General features: G+C 41.3%; 1 protein-coding gene across 1 annotated transcript; it reads left to right on the forward strand.

Moving 5' to 3' along the window:
- Window positions 1-4296: 4296 nt before the first annotated feature.
- ZDHHC13 (zinc finger DHHC-type palmitoyltransferase 13) lies at window positions 4297-19797 on the forward strand. Its single transcript, XM_033062355.2, has 17 exons — window positions 4297-4372; window positions 4913-5046; window positions 5420-5542; window positions 6018-6095; window positions 6520-6664; window positions 7962-8026; window positions 8608-8770; window positions 9629-9754; window positions 10021-10154; window positions 10874-10974; window positions 13372-13496; window positions 14492-14554; window positions 14931-15024; window positions 16378-16461; window positions 17268-17425; window positions 18595-18692; window positions 19192-19797. Exons 1-17 carry the CDS (start codon window positions 4352-4354, stop codon window positions 19325-19327), a joined length of 1848 nt encoding a protein of 615 aa, XP_032918246.1. The 5' UTR covers window positions 4297-4351; the 3' UTR covers window positions 19328-19797.
- Window positions 19798-19815: the final 18 nt, after the last annotated feature.

A 19815-nucleotide genomic window follows, 5' to 3' on the forward strand; every position in this document is an offset into this window, starting at 1 on the left:
TGCTTGCTCTGACCCTCCTGCCCCAGCCTTGCTCAGTTCCATTCCTGTGCCTCCCGTGAGGGACACTCTCCACACAGATCTGGTTCTGATGCCTTGGAACCACAGCACTGTTTTTCCTGGATTTTAGCCAGGGCTTCCCCTATGGAAGGGATATAGATACACAGGAGGAGTGTGTTGAGCTTTCCCTGGCCGTCATTAGCGATTCCAGGCCCCTAAGAGCTGTTTTGTTTCCCTTTTCCCCACGAACAGCCCTCAGTCCCCTCCTCCCCGACCCTTCCCCTCAGCACACCCGAGCCCTTCCCGCCCTTTCCCCCTCAGCGCTGGCCCCGCCCCGGCCACGCCCACAGGTGGGACGGCTCCCTGGCCTCCCCTCCCTAATTAACGCCCTTGGTTCCCCTATTAATAAATGCTCACTAATTAACCCCTTGGCGGCCAAGAGCAGGGTTTGAAGGAGCTCAGTGGGACACTCTGGCTGCATCTTTGCAGGGCAAAGATGCCCAGTATTTCCCCGTCATGCAGGGCAGGGATCCAGGGCACTGTGATCCCGCAGGAAAGATGGTGCATCCCAGCCGACACCTCCACGAAAGGCAGAGGAGAAAAGCAGGGTGCTAAAGACACGGAACCACTAGAGAGTTCCCCAGCTGAGTGTTATCCCCACCATCCCATCCCTTCCAGCTCCATGCCATGTTTACAGGAGCTCAGAAAGAGGATAAAAATAGAAACAAGTTCCACAGTTGTCGTTAGGATATTGCTGGGAACAAAGAAAGCAGCCTTGTCTCAGGATGCTCAAGGACAAGAAATGATAACCGTGGAGACGTGATGTTTTCATAGAAGCATGTTTTCAAGAGGTGTTGTCTTCTACACACCAATTAGGTTGTGCCCGGGCTCGCTCCGTGAGCTGTTCTATTTAAATGTGATGTTTCTTTAAATAAACGTTTTTTTACTTCTCCATTACACTAAGGAACTTACTGTTGCATTCCTCACGCCACTTGCATAGACCCAAAAATGCAACACACAACAAGTTCCTGGAAGAAAAAAATCCATCAATGCCCAAGAGGCTCTGGTGGCTCCTTCCTGAAAACAGGGACTGTGGGGAGCACACCTAGGACACAGAGCTGGACACTGATCCCTCCAGGCCTCCTTGGCCTCCTGGTTTCCCCCCATCCCAGGCAAGGCTAGTCCATAATATCCTCCTGGATCAGTACCAGAAAGGACCCTGCACCCTGGTGTGGAATGGGAGGAATAGAGGTGGCCTTCTCACGCTCATCCCACTCATTCCACCATGCAATGGCTTTGCCCAGAGCTGTTGACCCCCCTTCTGAGAGGGTCCAGCCCTGTTCCTTTGGGGAGGGTCCTTGGCAACACCCATGAGCATAACCAACATTTGTGGGGGCTGAGAGCACTGCAGAAGGAGAGGCTGTTCCTGGTGACCTGAAACGTGGCTCCTGCTCTCTGCCAGGGGCATTCTGCTTGATGGGATGGAGGAACTCCCATCTGAGCTTAAGCCAATAGCCACTTGTCAAAACTCCTTCCAGACACCATCTGCTACTGACACATACACCACTGCTGCCCGCTGGCCACAGGCCGCATGTCTCATGGCAGACCCTTTCATCCTCACATAAGGGGGGAGGCCCCCCTCAGCTCAGGACCCACCAGGATGGCCTCCCCAGAGCCAGGCCGGATGCTGGAGCCCCATGTGCCCTGAGCCAGGCGGGCACTGGCAGCCATCCTAGTCACAGCAACAACAAATCCTTCGAGGCTGACACCTTTGACAGGAGGCTGGCGTGCCTGGCTGTGGGCTGCTCCGCTGGCCTCCTTTGCCTTGCAGGATGGTTTCTTGGCTTTGGCCGGTTGTCTGGGGGGATGTGGGGGTGGCCTGCGGGGGAAGTCGAGGCTGCCGGCGTGGCCCCTGCCTCAGCCAGGAGGCTGGCGCCAGGCTCTGCAAGGCAGCGGCTGCGCCTGGACAGCACCGCCTGTCTCCCCTAGGAACACACGTGTACAGCCCACCCGAGTGGATCGCCTGTGGCTGCTACTACGGCCATTCAGCAACCATCTGGTCCCTGGGCGTGCTGCTGTACGTCATGGTCTGCGGGAACCTCCCCTTCTGCAAGGACCATGACATCGTGTCGGGGCAGCTCTTCTTTGGGCACCAGGTCTCTCCAGGTTGGTATCCAGCCTCAAGAAGGCAGGCTTTGGCAGGTGACGGCAGCGTGCAGCCTAGCTTGGCTCAGTGCGGCACGCGTGGCTGAAGGAGGCGGCCGTGTCTCGCTGTCCCGCTCTCCCAGGACAGACTGGGTCGGGTCCCACGGGCTCCGGGGCCTGCTGGGCAGGAGCCTTCTGCCACTGACCGGCGCTTTCTGCCTTCTCTCCCCAGCGTGTGAAGATCTGATCCGCTGGTGTTTGGCCAAGCACCCCGCGGACAGGCCGGAGCTGGAGGACATCTTGTGCCACCCTTGGGTGCGGGGCGGGCGTTTCTGATGCCTTGCCCGAACCTCTGCAGCACCCAGTTACCACGTCCCACTCAGGACCCAAAAAATAAAACATGCACAAACCCATTCTGGGCTGTCAAGTCTGGTCCTTGTCAGCAGCTTCAGCTAAAGAAACCTTCTGGGAAAAGGAATAGTCCAAGTGCTCCCTTCAGCCTTCTTCAAGCTTTCCATGCCTTTCCTTCAGTATGGGAACTCTGTGTCTTCCAGCACAGGCCGGAGGGGTAGCAGGGGCTTGAGCAAGCCAAGAAATGCAACAGTGAAACAACCGCTGTCCTTTCAAGCTGATGTGACCACTCCCTGTCTCCTGAAGAGAAACCTGGGAGGCCTCTGTGCGCGTTTCAAGGCCAGGAGATGGCAGGGACAGAGATTTTGTTCTTCTCAAAGGCTGTGAGACAAGTGAGATGTGGCCAAACTGTATTTTAGGTTGAGCTGACTAAACTCTTTCTGTTTCTTTCCCCGAAATGGGAGGCAGGGCTGGGCCCTTGACCAGCTGAGTCCACAGCTTCCTAAGTTCGTGGGCACAGAGTCCATAGGATATGCTGAGATGCTGGAGTCACTCCCATGGTGCTTGGCTCATTAGACTCCAAGAAATATCTTCCTTAAAACAAACTGATGGAGATAGAAAGTTTGGTATCAAGTGTAGTCACAGGAATGCATCCATATGCCAGCTACAAACCTGTGCCACCTTCTGTCTACTGCCCTCACCTATCAAAGCAGGTTTTGGGAAAAAAACCAAGTTTTTTCATAAATGCTCTTGCTTTTTCATTTTTCTTCCCTTTTATGAGGGCTACCAACCCTCTTGTGCTCTGAATGGCTCTCTAAGTCCCTCCCTGAAGGCCTGACCTGAGCTGGGAATCTTCCAGCCAGGACCCCTCCGTGAGGGGACGGTGAGAGCTCTGTATGTCAGCCCTGGTCTGGAGGCTCAGCTGGGAGTGATCATTATCCCTTTTCTGATGACCTGTGAGCAGAGAGAGACTGCCAATTCTCCAAGGGCCATGATGCATTCCTTCCAGGAGCAGGAGGCCCCCATATCCCCACAGCACTGGGATGCAGGTGACTTTAGCCCTGTCCTGCTCTGCCCTGGCCCAGAGCCATTGAGAGCTGGAGGTCTCTGGTCATCCCATGGCTTCTCCTCAGGCCAGAGGAGATGGCATCTCTCTGGGGGTTGCCAGGGTCGCACCTCGCCTGGGAAGCTTGTGGGTGTTGATGCCTGTGGGTGTTTTCCTGTGGGTTCTCCCTGTACTTCTTCGGGGGGTGATCACTTGCCCCTCAGGGCTTGCCCCGAAGTGGCGGCTCCTCCCTTACCCCGGTGGTCGTTATGAGGGGACATTGGAGCTCAGCTTGGCATGGAAACGGTACCAAAGGGCCTTGAACTCCTGTGGCAACCACGCCAGCAAGGAGGCCGCTCTCTTCAGGGAATTGTGGAGAGTCAGAAGGGCCCCGCTGAGCCTCCTTTTCTCCTGGCTGAGCTCCCTCAGCCTCTCCTCATCAGACTTGTACTCCACAGCCTTCACCAAGGGATCGCTTCCAGCCGCTGAGGAACAAACCCCGAAAAATTCGCCAGCAGAGAAATGTCCTTGCCCACGACCCTGGGGACCTCGTGCAAAAAGGAAAGAGTTTTTCGATGCGACTGCCTGGTTAAAAGGGAAGGAGCCATTTCAGGTGCAACTGAACAACCCTGGGAGCCGCCGACCTGCCGGCCTACGCGGGTCCTCGGGGAGGGTTCCCTGGGTGGGGCCGCCCCGGTGCCGCCCCGGTGCCGCCCCGGTGCCGCCCCGGTGCCGCCCCCGGGCCGTGCGTGCCCGGCCCCGCCCCGCAGCCGTGCCCAGGAAGCGGGAGCAGGAAGCTGGGGGGCCGCGGGCATGGCGGGCAGCGGCCAGGCGGTGAGCGGGGATCCCGCGGGCGGTGCCGGGGCTGGGGCGGAGCGGGGGTACGGAGCGCGGCCGCGGGTCCCTGGCAGCCGGAGAGGCCTGGGCTGGAGCTGCCGTGGTGCCACCGGGCGGGAGCTCCCGGGCAAGAGCCGCTGGTGTCCTGATGTGCCTTGTCTATTCCCTCGTATCGGCTTTCTGGCTGCACGGGTGGCGCTGTGGCTGCCAAGGGCGCTCCAAGCCCTCCCCAAGGCCGTAGGTTGTGGTTTCTGGTGTGGCAGCCGTGGGTGAGGTTGCCGTGTCGGGAACCAGCTCTGCGGGATGTTGAACGCTTCTGTAATTTGTCCTGGTGCGTCTTGATCATATCCCTGCTGCCCTCGCAAATAAAAGGATTGGTCTCTTGCCAGAAGGTTTTAACTGTGCTTTGAATTAACATATTCGTTTGTATTAACAGAGCCTAACACGCGCAGTGAGTGCTTCTGGTAAAGGGAGGGGGTGTGTGCGGTATGCCGCCGATAAATAACAATGGTTGTTAATTGTTTTTTTAACTACCAGTGTAAAAACCATTGCCATGGGCCTCATCGGCCTCATATGCACAGCAACCACAGCGTCCGTGGAGATCAAGATCTCCCAGGCCCATATCCCCCTGCTGAAGACCCCAGCACCTGTGATATCGTCAAGGCTACGCAGTAAGTGCATGTTCTGAGTGTGCAGTGTTGAAATAGATGGGAGTGTCCTCAAATGTGAGCCAGGCTGGATATTTCTACAAAGGAAACATTTTCAGTTTCATTTTCTCCCTTAGTGGAAGAGGAAACTCACTTACAGCTGATGTTGAAAATAAAACCATTTCAAGCAGCTTTGTTTAAGTAGAAAATTCCACTCATCCAGCCACAGCTCCACTCTTTTTACAAGACTTCCATTGCGTGCAATGAGGAATTTGCTCCAGTACAAGCTGCTGGGTGATGCTTACTGAAATGAAATTTTTTTATTAGGATGCAACTGTCTCCAGACTGGAGAATATTGAAAAAAATGATAAGTTGGTTTTTTTTTTTCTCATTTAAGGTATGGAATGCTAGAGCGATGCGAAGAGCTGGTAGAAGCAGGATATGATGTTCGACAGCCAGACAAAGAAAATGTGACTCTTCTTCACTGGGCAGCTATAAACAACAGACAGGAGCTGGTGAAGTAAGCTGGGATTCCCTGTGACAGTAATGCAGTGTATTCTGCCACTGTTACCTATAATAATTTTGTTGCTTTTGTACTTGAAAACAAAGGAATGTGCTGCTTGAGAAGAAAAGGTTAGAATTCAAATTTTAGTCCAATTACCTTTTTGAAGATGTCACTGAAATGTAAAGATAGCCCATTTCTTTACATGTGAAAGCATATAGTACATGAAATCATTAGATTTTCCTGGGTTTGTTTCTGTAACAAAGATTAAAGCTGATTTTAGAAGTACCTTGATAATGACTATATTTTTTCTTCAATGTTTTCTTGAAACAAACAGCGTTATTTACTGCCAAACCACTTTTGTCCATTTGCTTCTCTAGTGATTTTTTTTATTATTATGAGTAATTTACTCCTTCAGCTGTGTTACCTTTAGTATAATGTTTTGCTATTTTATTATGTCTGTTCCTGACTTGATTGTGCTGTTATTACACAGATATTACATTTCCAAAGGTGCGATAGTGGATCAGCTCGGTGGAGATTTGAATTCTACACCCCTACACTGGGCCATCAGGTAATGCTGCTTGCATCACTAACTGCAAATCTTTTGGTATTTACAGCTGTGGTAGCGTTTTCTGAGATCCAGGGAACAAAGCACTGGTTGTCTGGAGAAAACATAACCTGAAATAATTATTCTGGGAAAAATTCTTTGCTTGTGAAGCCTCCCATCTTTTCCAAGTGATGATTGGAAAATCAGCACTTTCTTCTGGACTGTCAGTCTTTTGCTGGAGTCAGAGGGGATGACTGTAGAATCTGAATTAATGCTTTACCCTAAGTTCATTTATTAGTGTGTATGTATTTAATATAATTTCCTGAAAAAAGTCATGAGAGTCTGAAATCTTTTATGGGATGCCTGTGAGAAATTTTAGGGCAATGCTTTCATTAAAAAACCCATTTTTAAAATCATGTCTATAGTTTCATTTCATATATCGTTGTAGACAAGGACACCTTTCCATGGTCATATTGTTGTTGAAATGTGGAGCGGATCCTAGTCTTATTGATGGGGAAGGATTCAGTAGCATTCATTTAGCAGTGCTGTTTCAACACATGCCCATCATAGCCTACCTCATAGCAAAAGGCCAGGTATGTTGCTGATGCCTCAAATGTTGTTTTCTGCTTATGAGTAGCTGCTTGTTTATAGGAGACATTTCAGAATTATCTGGGTTTTTTTCCTAGATGAAAACCAGTGATTTTACACTTATTTTTCTGTGCTACTTAGATCTTTTTTGTATTTGTATATATTATTTTTTAAATACTCTTCCCTATTCCTGTCCTCCCTCACATCCAGATTCATCTACATTTCAGCATATTTAAGAGTGTTGTTGAGGCTGTGTAGATTTGTGGTGCTGTACAATAACCCATGGTTTTAAACTTGGGCATGAAAAGCAGTATATGATGTATAGACATCATGAAGTATTTGTGATTTGGTTACAGTTTTGTAACTAATAATCTATGCAGTTATCCATCAACTGAAGATTGCAGAATAAATTATCAGACTAGTTCTGAATTTTCATTAGAAATTTCTGTATTGTATCCATGGTAGTTGAGGTCTCTTAGCTTATACCTGAAATGAGCAGAATTAATTGCAAGTGTAACAACTTGCTAATAAAAATGACAGGTGAGTTCTTATATGATCTAGACTGATTCTGAAAAACAATCTAGTTTTAGGATTTAGAAGTTTGCTAAGTCTATTTTCTTATAAGGTTCTCTTTAGGGAGAGTAACTGACTTCTGGAATGTAGATTCAGTGGTGTATACCACAGACTTAATAAAGATATTGGCCCACCTATCTTCTAAAAATATCCAAGTGAATAATTCTTCTAAGTAAATCTGCATTAATGAAATGATGCATGGAGGTAGGGAACAAGGAAACCTTTGCTGCAAAGGAGGAAGAAAGTTAGGTAAGAAAGAGGAAGGAAGAAAATTTAGGTTAGATATTTATGATGTCTTGAGATACATAAACTTTCTTTGTTGTTTTAATAAAGCTGTTTTTTGTATTTTCTGTGCATCTATTTTGTACATCTATTTACACAAGGAACACGATTAGCATTGCTCTGCAAGGTCCTTCTTATTTATAGTATTTCTTTGGAAAGAGGACAAGAAATACAGTTGACATGATTCACTTAAAAATATCCTTAGTGGAGTCTCTCCCTTAAAAATTTCCTAAAATGGAAACTCAGAATATTCTGAAAGGAATGACATGCAAGACTTGTAGAAGGAGGAAAAAAATTTAAATGAGTGTTGGCTTCTTCATTGATATAATTTAATTGCTGTTCATTTTCTGTTCATTAGTGAAGCTAAGCCAGTTGTATAGCCCCAAATTCCACTGTTTCCTGTAATAAATGGTAATCACTTGCTTGTTATCTTTTTCTTACTGTTAGAACATAGACACAACAGACTTCAATGGACAAACACCTTTAATGTTAACAGCACAAAAAGCTATTGGGTAAGTAGAGAATAACTGAAGAAGATTCTATTGTGCTGTACTCAAGAAGCAGTGAGGTCAATTTTTGCCCGGTTTTCTTTTTTTTTTAAACTTCCATTTCCCTTCCATCTCAACTAAAATATGAGGTGTTTCATAGATCAGGAGTTGGGAATAGCTCATTGGATATAGCAAAGAAAGTGAAAAGAATTTCTAAAAGGAATTTAGGTTTGTGGCTGAATCATCTGCAGCCTTATTGTATTTTCTGCAAAGTGAAAACAAATGGATGTGGATGCAGTAAAATGCATTTAGAACAAATAAAATGGGGACATACAAGCTACACGTGGTGTTGTAGAATATATAATCTGTGTTTTGTACCTCATATTTGTTAAAATGGTAAGGTAACATAGTCTGGAGTAAAACTCCCAGGGCAGATCTGGAATTGTAAATATGGATCTGTCATTGATGAGCTGTTTCTGAGATGGTATTATATATCTGCTGTTGTTTCACAGATGAGAACTTTTGTTTCATAAAGTGTTCAAAACTTTCATTTCCAGTCTAGATTATCTTCTCTTTGTTAACTCTTACACTTTATTTTCATCTAGACCAGAACCCATGAGGTTTCTCTTAAAGTTTAACCCCTCTCTCAATGCTGTAGACAATGTTCAAAAGAATACTGCACTGCATTGGGCAATAGCCTCAGGAAATACTAGTGCAGTGGATCTGTTGCTGGAAGCTGGTGCCAGTCTGGATATAAAAAATGTCAAGGTACGATTTCCTTTGTGATGTTTCATCCCATGTGGCACAAATGTGTAAAATGAATGTAATGAAAAATTTCAGTCCTCTCCATGTTGGATGTTATTTGCAGCAGGGTTTGGCTAAGAGCTGGTGTTAGTCTTTCCCAAAAGGAAGTAGCACCTTTCTTCAGGTGTGACTCAAAGTATGAATGCAGAGGTTCTTTGCAGCCTTTGTGTGACGAACAGCCAAGCCTTGTGTTCACCCAACACTAATTGTGTTCTTTGCAGATTCTGCTCCCTCACCCTTTTTTGTTTCATTTTCTTGGGATAAAATTAGTTCCATTTTCTTGGGGCCTTGTTTAAATTCTTTTTCATAACTTAATTTGGCTGTTTTCTACTTAAAAACATTGTCATGAGGACTTGGACAGGTTTTTAAAAATGTGTTTCTTAGTGTCCAGTCAGACTCATAAAAACTTCAAATTAAGTTAATATCCTCCTGTGAAAGGTGGTGTTTGGCAATGCCTGTTTGTACATTCAAAAGGCTATCACATATGAAAGGCTTCAACTTTATATTTGTAGAAATTGATATTATGAATGTTGAAAGTATAGATTCCCATGACTATATAGATTGTCATTGGAGGCAGTCCAGCAGATAAATAGATGCAATCTATTTGCTAGTATCAGTTTTCAAAACTCTAAAGCTCTGATTTAAGCATGTTAGCACTCTGAATTTAGCTCACCTTTGCCTTTAAAAAATAGTGGGAGGTAGGTGTGGCTGGGAAGTAACTGCCCAGTTAGTCTTGTTTTAACTTGTTTTTTTGCTTCTGTTAAAACTGAAAGTATTTATGTGTTAAGTACCTAAATAAATAACCCTCTTTTTTTGTTAAAGGGAGAGACACCACTTGACATTGCTTATCACAGTCAGAATCACTTCATGGTTTATATGATACAAGAGGAAGAAAGAATGAGAAACAGGAGAAATAACAGGTTACTGAAAATAGTAGAGAAATATGAGGTAATTTCCTGATTGACATGCAAATTAACTCTAACAGGAGTAATTTGTGAAATTGGGTGCGCTAAATAGAATTCTTTAAGAGCACATAGGAGTGGTTTGGGTGGGGGGGCTGTGTCATAGCTCACCCCTGTTTTTGAGGTATTGATGTGTGACCTTGTCCTATCTTAACTTGAGTCTTTCAGCATTTGTTATTACATGAACTAAATACTTTTAAGTAAAACCTGCTGGAGTACTTTGTCATGTTTTAACAAGAATAATTTTAACAGCTCTTCCTGATGTTGGCATCTTCCTTGGCGTTCATGTGGGCCATTGGATACATCATGGACTTAAGTTCTGATTCTTGGCTTTTAAAAGGAGGCTTGCTTCTCAGCCTGCTGTTTGGGATGGCTCTGTTTGTGAGGTTTGTTGCTTTTTCTCTCTGTTTATCTAGTTGCTTGTCAAAGGCACTTTAAAAAGTATCTGTTGCATAATTCTTTTTAGAGTTTAGTTTCATTTAATGTAAAAGATACCTCCTGAGAAATGGTTGCATGGTGTGTGAAGAATTTAAATACATGTACTTTTTAGAATGAATGACCATAGAAATTGAATGTATTTACGCACACACAATAATAATTTTTTGTCACTGAAGGATTTAAAATAAAAACCCCAACCCAGTTACTTAATTTTATTGTCAGAGTGTTATTGATGGTCTGCATCTGGTAGACACTGACATGTGTGCTCAGAAGTGTCTTTTATCATAATGTTTTCCTGCTATATTCTGGCACTATATGAGTTTTAATGAACCTTCCACTCTCCTTCTACTCCCCACACCACCCAGTGTTATCCTGAGCTGTTTCTCACTTTTCCTGCCACAGTGAATGATTACTGATATGATAATACTGTCAGAGATTGGGCTTTTCATTCATTTGTGCTGGAACTGGAACAGAGCACTCTTCAGTTTTATTTTTGCATTGTTAATCCCTTATATGTATGGATATGCTTTTGAGTTCTTGAGTGCTTTGAGAGACTTGAACTGTGTGCGTGAAGTTTTTACAGTTACAAACCAGATGATTTATATTCTATGGATTTATGCTTCAAAGACATTTTGAAAAATATTTTTTTCTTGTAATGTTCTTTTAGGCAACTCGTGGGGCTCAAGAATCTAAGGTATCTTCCCTCAGTGTTTCTGCTAAGTTCAGTTTTTTGGATGTCCATGACCTGGTTTTTCTGGTTCCTGTCCGATATCCTTTATACTCAAGAGATGCAACTCTCCTTGGAGTTTCTTGTAAATCTAAACATGTTTATGCAAACAGTGATGAGCAATTCCAGATAATTCCATGTGACTGTTAATGTCTGGTAGGATTGGTTTAATCCCGATGGGAAGGGGCAAAGTGACTTTAAAGTTATACACAGACTAAAAATCTGTACCTTCTTTTGTCTATAGATTTTTGTCTTCTTTGTAAACTGAACTATTTCATATGCTATAGGAATACCAGAATGAAGAGCTTTGTTATAAAACTAATGGTTTTGTTAGCATCTCTACGTCACTCTTTAATCTTCCTCACCGAGACTGTTGCAGAGTGATGTATTTTGGCATGTGGAATAACTGGGTAACATGTATCTTAATAATAATGTAAAAACCATGTCTTCTTTCTAAAATGATAAGCCTTTGACAGTTAGTGATATTCATGTTCCTGCCTTTAAAAACAACATCCTCTACCACCACCATCCTAAAAAAGAATAAATTTCATTGTGGTCCTGCAAAGAAGACTGTCCAATCTCCTCTCTTTATTCACAGTTACATTGCATCTTTAGTATACAGGGGGTTGATTTATATCTGACATTTACTTTCTTTGAAGAGGCTTCTCACTGATGAGTACAAAAATGTTTTAGTAGCTTGTGCTCTCTTTCCTGTTCCCTGCTCTTCTGTTACATAGTGTGCATCTGTTTATTGATAAAGTTGTGGGGAAAAAACCTTTAGGATGATACTTAGAACTCCATATAATTTTGTACTGCACCAGCTATAATATACTGCTACACAGTTTAAATTAATTTTTATTTCAGCCTTTAAATGATGTTTTCTCTTGTACTATTCCTAATTAAGATGTCCTTAATAGAATTATCAGGATTAACTTTGGTGAACTGATCCAGTATATTCCTGCTGGGGATTCACACATATGCTTGTATAAATAGAATGGTGTTATTCAATTGTTGTGAAGCTTTAAGGTTTGTTTTATTAGTGTCACCTAAGTTAAAAGGAAAAATAAATTACACTGGTAGGGATTTGAGTCGGATACTTTGCTGAAGATAGTGAGCATAGCAATATTCTTGAAGCCCTAACCATAACTTGGTGAGATGGGCCAGGGAATAGGTTTCTATTTCACTGCCCAGCCCTTTTTCTCATGGCTGTGCTTTCCTTCTGCAGCTGGTCACAGATCTGAGTGTTTTAAAAGTTTTCAGGATTTTAGTTAGCTGTATTTTTCTGTCAAACTTCCTCTGGACTGAATGAAAACCCAGCCATTCTAATTAAGGATTTTCCTGAGCTCCAAAAAGCCCATAGCAGTGCAAATAGACCAGCAGTATCCACAAGAAACATACCATCATTTTGACTGCTATAATTGCACCCTGCAGCTGCATTGTAACAAACACAGCTGGTGTTTGTGCCAGTATTTCATAATCATCTTGATTTTAATTAGAACTGTTTTCAGTGTTGTTAGTTCATAAGGCAAAAGAACTTTGAAGTTGCCATGCTGGATTTTTAAAAATTATTTACGCTGGAGTTCATGGAGTGATTGAAGGGTCATTGGAGATGCAATCCAGGCTTGAGGTCTCTGCCTGGTCCTTGGTGGCAGCAGGGACTGTTCTTTAGCAGCCTGAGCTCTCAAGTTTGATGCATGAATTTAATTAGTATGAAACTTGTCCCACTCCTCATTCCTCTTTTGCTGTATAGAGACAGTTAATCTTGACATGTTTTTCTTCCCCACTCACTGATACACGGATAGTTTTAGTTCATGGTGTAAAAACTGTACTCCTAATGTCCCATTACCTTCTGAAGTGTTTAGCAGTGTGTGCTTGGGAGGTTTTTTGTGTGACAAGATTAGTTTCAGGATGACTTTCAATTACCTTTTTTTGAATGAGTATATTTAGTTGCTTTTGGCTGAAATAGATGGGACAAAGTAAGACTGCATAGGAGCCTGTTTGAGTTAGGGGTGGGTGCAGCAACCAAATGAATTGCATGACTGCCAGAAGCTTTATTGCTCTGGATGTCTGACTGATATGGTTTAAATAAAGTACAAAAGCTTCAGAGGGAAAAAAGAAATCAAATTTTTTTCATATCTGTGGAATATTCAAAGGCAGAAATCTGGAGGACTTTTAAGGATGACATGGAGCTGTATTATAATGCAGGTTTATACAGTTGTAAAAGTCTTCTCCAGCACTCAAACTGGACAGAATATTCCATTTCTCTGATAAGATGGCCTCAGAAAGACAGAGAGGATCCCATTGTAAAAGTGAAAGTAATTTTTTCCTTCTTGTGTCTTACTTGTGAAGTAATATAAACTAATTTTACAATATTTTGCTTGTTTGACAAATAGTGATGTTATGAGTTATAAGAATACAGTCCTTAACCCAATTATCACATACCACAAATGTAATTCTTAAAATTACTGTCATGTTCAGCATGATGGGTCTTCTCTATTATTTCTATAAAACCTGGAGTACTGATCCTGGATATATAAAGACTTCAGAAGAAGAAAGAAAAGAGGTAGGTGATTTTATAAAAACAAATGAAAGGGCTGACATGGTTCTGGTTGATTTGTTTGTTACCTTGGCAGCTCTGTTAAACTGGAAAACAGTGAAATACTCTTCCTTCAAGAGTTTGTAGTAATGTTGCTTAATAAGAGATCTTGGAGAATGTCTCCTACTGCTTGTTTCCTTATCTTCCTTGTCCTGCTATAATTTCCTTGCCTCTATCTTCCCATTGAAATGTTAGCTGTGACTAAAGATTGTACAGACCCACTGGTGTTATTTGTGATATGAATTCACACAGAGCTTCACTTAAAAAATAGGAGTTTTGGATGGTTTTTGCTTCAGTTGTCTCTGGTTAGAAAGAAATAGTCTGAGTGCTTTCCTATATATCATATGCTAGTAATAATTTAAATGTTATCATGTGCTTTGAGGATGTGTATAATGGTTTGATTTTTGTGCTTGAACATTGTGTAATTCACATGCTGTTTCCTAACTGTTTTACAGTGGCCAAAAGAAATGATGGGCAGCCAATCAGTAGAGAATTTAGTGTCTGGTCTCCCCAACCAAGGGGTTAAAGAAAGCGTTTTGTTTTTGATCTCATGGCTCTCACTGATGTTGTATTTCTTCAGATTGCCAGGGAGAATAAACAACAGTTTTAACATATTGCCACAGGACTCATAAACATTGTGTCCTTGTGAAGGAGCAGATTTCATCTTCCTGAGGTCTGGTTGACCTATATGAGAGGTGCCATCTCATTTTAAGAAATGTTTAATTCACATCATTTATTATTTTTGGCAACACAGAGATACTTTTCTGAGTACTCTTGTGTGGGCGAAGCTGCATTAGTCTTTGCTGGTTTGTTTTTTCTTGTGCACCTCTTTAAACAGCAAGTTCTTATTCCTGTTCATACTTGGCACTTAAAATACTTTAAAAAAAGTCCTAATGTAGAAGTCTTCATAGCACCTATGGAAATGTGATCCAAATGCAAGCACAAAATGCTTTGTCTTTCAGAACATTGTAACTCTTGCAGAAGCTGGTTGCTTGGACTTCAGAACATTTTGCACATCATGTCTTGTAAGTGGGACTTTTGTACTTATTTTCTTTGTGAACCTTCCTTTTACTTAATACTACCATGAAAAAACTTTTTCCTCATTGTTTGTCATTAAAGTGTTACACAAGTAGTTCAGATGTCTTTATTTCTTTTCTTTTATGGTGATGAGAGATGCCTTGAGATCCTTTGACTCTAGCCTTAATTTTAAAAATTAATTCCATCTTGTTTGTAAATTAAGGCTTTTGGTTTTCATCTGTGTTCTATGTTGTGAGGTGTAAGACACAACAATTACACAACAATTATATAAAATGTGGTGCTAACTGTAAGGTGATACCTTAAACTTTGAGCAAAGTAGATGCTTCTGCTATGAGTGAATTCTTTTCCTTCATCCTCACCTAGGTAAGGAAGCCTTTGAGATCTTTGCATTGCCTTGCTTGCCAAGCATGTGTAGCCAGATATGATCAACATTCTCTGTGGACTGGACAGTGCATAGGTGAGAGTGTGTGTTTTATCAAATTTGAAAACACCACATATTTTAAAAGTTGCAGAGATAACATTTATCCCCATAAAGAGATAGCACACATGATACAAGAATATCCCATTGATACTGAAGGGCTCTGGTAGGTGCCAGAGAGAAATTAGATGGAAGAGAGAAAAGCAAATAAGATTATTCAGGGATTGTTAAGGTGGTTACCCTAAGAAACAGACTACACAATCTGTAACTCTTCGGAGAGAGAAGGAACAGGGGGATACGATTGAGACTTTAAAAAAGGAAAGAAAAAAGTTACTAAGATGGTGGCTGAAGTGAATGCAGTATTATTAGCCAAGCATGTCATAGTAGAACTCAGGATTTAAATTGGTAAAGGAAAAAATGTCTCCACATGGCAGGCAGTGAAATTTTGGAGCTTGCTGCTGTAATGGTTTGCAGACCCAGGCAATATCAGCAGGTTCAGAAAGCCATTAGACAAACTTTTTTGGACAATGTGTCCAGTAGTAGATACTAAAACAACCAGACAAGTGGGCACAGTCTGACATTTTAATGCAGTAGCTGTGAATGAGGAGAATGAACTTGTGTGTCCTCCTGAACTTCCGTTGCCTCTTGTTGCTGTTAGGGACAGTTCTGAGTGGAGCATCTGTACCACTGAGATAACCCTGCAGGGTGTTTCCATCTCGTGTTCTTCCATCTCACCCTCTCTCTTCCTTTCTGGCTCGTTACTCAAGATAGAAAGGTGACAGCTTCACATCTGTAACAATATATTTTTCACTTTTTTTGCCAATAGCTTTTTTCCTAGTGTTAAATTGTATTTTTTCAATGTTTGCTATTTACAAGGTGCTGAGACGTCCTTCTGATGTGTTGTCTCAAAGCTTTGAGCAATATAATTGTAATTTAAAAATGTATCTTTATGTAATAGTTTTTTTGACAGAGGTCTGGGGTTTTTTTTAAGTGTATGTTTTCACTTCTGAAGCACACTAGATCAGACAAATTTAATAGCTTAGGCTTCTCAGTCATATGAGACAATTTTATTGTGCATGGGAGGGAGTTGTGGTTGCCTAATTAGTTCTCATCAGACTAAAACACCTGAAGGCATACTCTGAAGGAGAGACAAATCCTGGAATAGAGCTAATTCTATTATATAAATTGGGGTGGCTTAGAGGAGAAAGTTGAGAGAGATCAGCCTTGCCAAGCTTGCTTGTGGATGGCAGAAGTTAAAATAAGAAATGGCTTTGATTCTCTTTTTATTCCTGCTAACTTGAGTGGAAATGTACGTACTGCTAATTTTTTAAGTGTCCAACTTTAAAAGGTTTTTTTCCTATTTTTTCCCTTTTCTTTTTTTCTCAATTTCAGGCATTGGGAACCATTCTTACTACCTATTTTTTCTGTTTTTCCTGACGATGACTGGTGTCTGGCTGCTTTATGGAACTCTTCAGTGTATGTATCCATGAGTTTAGTTTTATGTGGCTTTCAAATCTGTCTCTGTGTGGTCTTTATTTTTCAGCATTTCATTTCCAGTAAGTGTAACCTGCACAAGTGATACCTTATTTCAACAGTGATGTTACTGTGTAGATTAAGTGAAAATGCATCCTCTCTGAGTCTTTGGTCAAATACCTGATTTCATTGGTGTTGAGCAAGAACAAAAATGCTGCTGTAGTGGGATACCCATTGGAAAATGAAATAGCAGGAAGCATTTTTGTTAGAGAGGAAATAGAGAAGCCATGTGGAGGAAGGTCAGGTGACAAGTTCTAGACTGAATGCCCTTTGCTGTAACATAAAATAAGTTTGCAAATCCATTATTGCAAAAGCTTGTTTGATTTTTATTTTTTTTTTAATTTGGGAATATCTATACTAAACACAAACATTTCTTGTTGGTTTTGAAATAATTAAATTCTGAAGAGAAAAAAGTATCTCATGAATAAATCTGAACTGTTACCTTGAAAAATTTAAAAATTTATTGAAAAGGAGAGGAAAACCCTTATAATTTAGTTGCTGATGAATTACCACAGCACCAACCTTTAAAAACAAAGGTGTTTTTCTGTGGATCATGAACACAGAGTGTATTATGCAGCCAGAATAGCAAGCAGTCACACATCTGTGTGGGTGCTTTCAGGTGGCAATGGGGTAGATGAAATGTGGTATTTCTAAAGAATGTTGCTATGTGATATTCATTTCATGCAGATTATCTTTCCTCAACTCTTAAAGGCTTAAAAGCACAATTAACTGATTGTGTGTCTCATCAGATTGGTCCAACCACTGTGCAGCAAGTTTCCATCAAGATGGAGTGTGGATGTACTTCACCCAGACCGTGTCTTGTTCTCCCTGGGTTTCCTACATCTCCTCAGTAGCCTGTTTCCACACCCTATGGGCCTCTGGGTGGCTCATTGTTCAGCTTTATCAGGTAATATTTTTCTTCAGTTTATGCTTCTAGTCACATTAAAACTTTTCCCTTGATGAGTTCCTCCCATAAAAACTCTGTGCCTGGTCTCCTTGATTACTGTCACAGCAAGGTGCTACTCTTAAATCTTAGGGCAGATCTTGAAATTTCACAGGTTCTTGTGCACTCAGCATTTTGTGTTGGAAGTAGAATCACAATCTGCAAATCATTCCTATAACTGAGTTCTGGGTTTACTACTTATCAAAAATTCCAAGCCTATAAAAAGTTTTGTTTTAAAACAAGACATTTGTTTGTCTAATAGAACTGGTATTAATGGCCCCAAAACTGCACAAAAGCTCAGTAACACAGTTATTACTTAGTTGAAAATTCTATGGCAGAGCTCAGCCATGTGTTATTAGACTGTATAAAATCCCACTGCTACTGTAGAAACATATGACCTGGATTTTATCTTGTTGAGATAAAATTGTCAAATTTCTTGTTTGTTTTTCTCAGAGAAAAGGTTGGCTATGCAAACAAATCTGAGATGAACTGTCTTAAAGCATCTGTGAAACAGCTCTTAGGAAAGAGGTGTTTTTGAAATTTGTGTTAAGCACAGTGAGCTTGAGGGCTTGTTTTACATCTTGTTTAGTAAAAAAATATACAAAACAAAAAGCTCCACAATTTTAAATGTGTGCTGCTAGATTTTTGCAGTCCAAGACACTGGAATATCATGCTGGAAAGAGATAGGCAGGATATTTGCAGTTTAACTACTGTGTTTCATAAAGCGTGATGTGAAAACATACTCCTTTATGGCATCTAGTGTCATTGTGGATCAAGGGATCTTTTTCTACCATTTTGTGTGGTACAATGTAGGCAAAAATCTGAGGAGATTAGTGCTTAACTGTGATAGATCTTAAACTTCTGCATACATCTGTGAAAGTACAGTCGTCACAGACGTCCCAAATAAGTTTACCTTCTTTGCTGGTGTTAGAGCTTGCCAGCTTCTGTTTTTGCCCAAATGACATTTAGAAACATACTTTTCAGTCATCAGTTATAGCAGTGGTTACTTATTTGTTAGATATGTCCAGGTTCTTCCCCACTGCTCCCTTCTCATTAATATCTTTTGGTCTCACCAGAATTTTAATTTGTGATGTTCATTTTGTAACCATTACTTAAATTTTTCTTCCAATCAGATTACATTCCTGGGGTTGACCTCACATGAAAGAATTAATCTCCTGGTGCAGAGAAAATCCTCTAAGCATCCTGTTTCACTCAGGAGGACTCCATACAAGTGAGTATTAATAATAGAGTGTTTTAAACATACTATCTCTGCAGTGCTGATTTGCTTCACTGCTTCATAAATGCAAAAACACTGTTCTGGGTGTGAGGGAGTGTTGTCCTTTAATTTGATTTATCAGTCTCTGTGTCTGTTGTGTAGGATCAGAAGGAGAATTAAGGTATGAACTGGACCCTTTCTGACTTCACTTGCAGTATTTAACTCTATTAATAGAGAAATAAGTGCCAAGGTTTCCCTGTTTCCTCAGGGATACTAACAAATGAGATATTACTAACTTTTAAATATTTGAGTTCAACTTAATCTACTCTCATTTGTTAATGTAAAATATGTAAAAGTTCAACAAAGGCATAATGCTCAACTGAGAGCTCTTCTGTTTCTTCCTGAGCTGCCTCCCTTGACAGATAAGTACTGTCTTATGGTGAAGCGGTATTTTTCATGCTTGTAGTCTTCTTTTTTTAGGTTTATTAATGCATATTTTTATCTTTCTTTTCAGCCTTGGATGCTTCCAGAATCTTGCAGACTTTTTTCAGTGCAGTTGCTTTGGTATGTTCAAACCCAACATAATTGACTGGACCAAGCAATACAAACTTTTTCATCTGGCAAAGGAGAGAAATGTTCATTCTGTGTAAAGTTTTGCTTAATTTCTAAGACAATTGAGCTGAAAGGTAAATAAAACTGGATATTTTGTTAATTTTTACAAATTCTTCTGAAGGTACTTGGTTTTATTTTTTATTATTGTTTCAAATATTAAACTTACCTTGCATAAGATACAGCAGATTTGTACATGGAAAAGTCACTATGTGTCTGTGTATGTATAGTTTGAGCTGAAACTATTTAAAATTTTATGTGAGAAGATGATACAGATACATATATTTTTAAAGGTAAGTTTTTGGGGCAGAATTTCGAAATTATGTTGGTACCCTTTGCTTTACTTTTCTGGTAACAAAATACAATTAAATTTGAAAGTTAAGGTGAATGTTGGTGTTTAAAAACTTAACATTACAATTACCTTGTAATTTTATTGCTTATGCTGTGAAAACCTCTATTAAGTCTTTGTATTTGAAGAGTTTACATGGAATAAAACAGAGATTTCATACTTGTAAGTGTATTTTTGCAG

The sequence above is a fragment of the Catharus ustulatus genome, chromosome 6, assembly GCF_009819885.2.
Source record: "Catharus ustulatus isolate bCatUst1 chromosome 6, bCatUst1.pri.v2, whole genome shotgun sequence".
NCBI classification, from domain to species: domain Eukaryota; kingdom Metazoa; phylum Chordata; class Aves; order Passeriformes; family Turdidae; genus Catharus; species Catharus ustulatus.

What these genes read in the sequence shown, in the direction of transcription:
- ZDHHC13 (XM_033062355.2), top strand. Translation starts at nt 4,352, where the DNA reads ATGGCGGGCAGCGGCCAGGCG. An exon ending in CCCCTACACTGGGCCATCAG is followed by an intron (nt 6,096 to 6,519) that starts GTAATGCTGCTT and finishes ATATCGTTGTAG; the next exon opens with ACAAGGACACCTTTCCATGG. An exon ending in ACAGCACAAAAAGCTATTGG is followed by an intron (nt 8,027 to 8,607) that starts GTAAGTAGAGAA and finishes ATTTTCATCTAG; the next exon opens with ACCAGAACCCATGAGGTTTC.